General features: G+C 41.9%; 1 protein-coding gene across 1 annotated transcript; it reads right to left on the bottom strand.

Annotated features, from left to right (window-relative positions):
- Nucleotides 1-409: 409 nt before the first annotated feature.
- LOC140607428 (olfactory receptor 3A1-like) lies at nt 410-1,357 on the bottom strand. The gene has a single exon (XM_072782169.1). The coding sequence runs from the start codon at nt 1,355-1,357 to the stop codon at nt 410-412; it is 948 nt and encodes a 315-aa protein (XP_072638270.1).
- Between the last annotated feature and the right edge of the window lie 2,456 nt (nt 1,358-3,813).

The following is a 3,813-nucleotide window of genomic DNA, read 5'->3' as shown; positions in this document are numbered from 1 at the left end:
TCTCAAATTATACTGTAGTAAGTCCAGAACCTCTTTGGGATCCTTGTGCCAAAGCAAGTTAGGGGAGCTGTTTCGGGGAAGCCAGACCGGAGGATATACTAATACTTGGTACCAAGTATTGGAGAGAATCTTTCCTGGAGTATTTCTGGGGACTTCAGCAGAAGATAAACCAAAGACCCTTTGTGTAGGACCATGAGTCTCCCAGGAGACAGAGCTTCCTGGGTTCCACCTCCACGTGGAGTTGAAAACACAGCTAGGACCAAAAGGCAACTAGCCAAGGATTCTGGTCTATAGGACCTTCACACACATTACCAGCTGGAGACTCCTTGGGGAACAAGTCTCACTAACAAAAACCATTTTGCTCAAGACAAGAACCACTTGCCGTGGTTCTACCCTCCTGATACACTCTTCATGCAAGGGCTCGCTTCCCTGTGAGCACCTGCCACAGAGCCCCCTGCACATCCGGGTTCCGGAGGCTATAGATGAGTGGGTTCAGCATGGGGCTGATGACAGTGTTGAGGATACCAATCCCTTTGTCCTTGTCTGAGGCCTCTACTGAGCCCAGCCTCATGTAGCTGAAGACACCTGTCCCATAGAATATGCCAACCACTGTGAGGTGGGAGCCACATGTGGAGAAAGCTTTCTTCCTGCCCTCAGCAGAGCGGATTCGTAGGACTGCAGCTGCCACATGTGCATAGGAAGTGATGATGAGAGCCAAGGGGGTACCTGCCATTATGAAACCCACAGCAAAGAGCAGCAGCTCATTGAGCTGAGTGCTGGAGCAGGAGAGCTGGAAGAGCTGTGGGAGGTCACAGTAGAAGTGGTTGATCACATTAGGACCACAAAAGTTGAGTGTGGCTATGGCTACTGTGTGGGTCAGTGCATTGGTGAAGGCTAAAGCCCAGGACACAACTACCAATATTTTCTGGACTGTCTGACTCATCTGGGTGCTGTAGGTGAGGGGCCGGCAGATGGCCAGGAATCGGTCATAGGCCATGGCTGTCAACAGGAAGCAGTCCACACCAGCCAAGAGATGGAAGAAGAAAATTTGTGTGAAGCAGGCTCTGTAGGGAACTGTACGTTTGTGGGACAAGAGGCGAGCCAACATTGAGGGAACAGTGACAGTGATGCACCCAACATCTAGCACTGACAGGTTCCCCAGGAAGAAGTACATGGGTGTGTGGAGTTTGGGTTCCACCAAGATGGCAGCCAGGATGCTGAGGTTGCCTCCGACTGTGACCAGGTAGGCAAAGAGGAAGACTACAAAGACAACTGGTTGTAGCCCTGGTGTCTCCACCAAGCCCAGCAGGATGAACTCAGTAACAGTTGTTCCATTGGTTCTGGATTCTGGGTCCATGGGTCCCTGAAAGGGATCAGTCTTCTCAATTTAGTCATTCAAGAAAAATATATTGAGTCATTTTCAGATGCCAAGCCCCAAGGTAAATTCCCAAGCGTCCCTATTAGGTATTTTTCCACTCCTCAAGCCATACCTCACTCATTAGCCCTCTGTCTTCACATCATTGTCCTCACCCAAGTTCCAGGTGAGTTACACTACAACTACCTTGATATTCCCCCTCATTGTGAAGGATATATAAATCCTTTCTTCCAGTGTTCCCTAGAATCAAGGAATAAAGTCCTCCCACCAACAACCTGTATAAGGAGATTTGGGGAAATATAAAAGTGAATAGAAACAATAGAAATATGTATCATAAGTCCTTATAAATATATTACAAAGGAATAAATATGTGACACATAAGCGAGAAAAATGTCAGTATACACAAAATTAGGAATTGAAAAGCAGCAGACCAAAAACCAATCAAATAACCTTGGTATACTATCTGCTCCTAAGTTTGAACAATCAATTCAAGAACAGTCCCCAAACCAAATGAACCAGCTACAATTTAAAAAAAGGGGGGGAGGGAATAGTCAACAATGTACTTCCATGTGTAGGGTCTAGCTCATATACTTCTTATACAAATTATTTTAAAATATCAGTGTAAATATAATTTTCATGTAACATACACTTAACGTGGGAAAAAATGAAAGCCTTCCAATTCATTTTTTAAAATTCATTTTAATTTTTTATTTTATCTTATTTTTGATAGTGAGACCAAGCACACAAACAGAGGGAAGAGCATAGGGTGAGGGAGAGAGAATCCTAAGCAGGCTCCATGCTAAACCATGAAGCCGGACTCAGGGCTTGATCCCACAACCCTGAGATCATGATCTGAGTCAAAATCAAGAGTCATGCTTAAGCAACTGAGCCACTCAGGCACCCCTCCAATTCATTTTTTAAAGTTAGCAAATCCTGATACTAAAATGTACAGGAATTATTTTATACAAAATTAGGAATTATTTTATACCATCCCCATTTGATAATATATGTGTAAAAATCCTAAGTATAAGAAGCGAAATCCACCATTATCCAATAAATTTTATAGGAGAGGATGATTTAATATTAGTAAATCTATTAACATATTTAGTATATTTGTTGGCTTAAAATGAGGAAAATTTTCTAAAAGATAATTCATAAATGTCTACATACATTTTTGAGAAAAAAAGAAAAAAAAACTGTTTGCAGTCACTTGAAATGGAAGTACACCATTTTGTGACAGGCCATATCCACTGCCAACCTGTATCATACATAACGGTAAAGTAGTAGTGATGATTCTATCAAAATCAGGGACAGTAAAGCAATGGCTGTTGTTACTTCAAGTGTTTCTCATTACTATAAAAGCTTCAGCAAAGAGAAACAAAATTCTTAAATAATAGAAACATTGTGTGGAATCAGAAAAGACCCCGAATAGCCAGGGGAATTTTAAAAAAGAAAACCATATCTGGGGGCATCACAATGCCAGATTTCAGGTTGTACTACAAAGCTGTGGTCATCAAGACAGTGTGGTACTGGCACAAAAACAGACACATAGATCAGTGGAACAGAATAGAGAATCCAGAAGTGGACCCTGAACTTTATGGTCAACTAATATTTGATAAAGGAGGAAAGACTATCCATTGGAAGAAAGACAGTCTCTTCAATAAATGGTGCTGGGAAAATTGGACATCCACATGCAGAAGAATGAAACTAGACCACTCTCTTTCACCATACACCAAGATAAACTCAAAATGGATGAAAGATCTAAATGTGAGACAAGATTCCATCAAAATCCTAGAGAAGAACACAGGCAACACCCTTTTTGAACTCGGCCATAGTAACTTCTTGCAAGATACATCCACGAAGGCAAAAGAAACAAAAGCAAAAATGAACTATTGGGACTTCATCAAGATAAGAAGCTTTTGCACAGCAAAGGATACAGTCAACAAAACTCAAAGACAACCTACAGAATGGGAGAAGATATTTGCAAATGACATATCAGATAAAGGGCTAGTTTCCAAGATCTATAAAGAACTTCTTAAACTCAACACCAAAGAAACAAACAATCCAATCATGAAATGGGCAAAAGACATGAACAGAAATCTCACAGAGGAAGACATAGACATGGCCAACATGCATATGAGTAAATGCTCTGCATCACTTGCCATCAGGGAAATACAAATCAAAACCACAATGAGATACCACCTCACACCGGTGAGAATGGGGAAAATTAACAAGGCAGGAAACAACAAATGTTGGAGAGGATGCGGAGAAAAGGGAACCCTCTTACACTGTTGGTGGGAATGTGAACTGGTGCAGCCACTCTGGAAAACTGTGTGGAGGTTCCTCAAACAGTTAAAAATATACCTGCCCTACGACCCAGCAATTGCACTGTTGGGGATTTACCCCAAAGATACAAATGCAATGAAACGCCGGGACAC

This window comes from Canis lupus, chromosome 16, assembly GCF_048164855.1.
Source record: "Canis lupus baileyi chromosome 16, mCanLup2.hap1, whole genome shotgun sequence".
Taxonomy (NCBI): Eukaryota; Metazoa; Chordata; class Mammalia; order Carnivora; family Canidae; genus Canis; species Canis lupus.
This window is presented reverse-complemented; position numbering and strand designations above follow the sequence as displayed.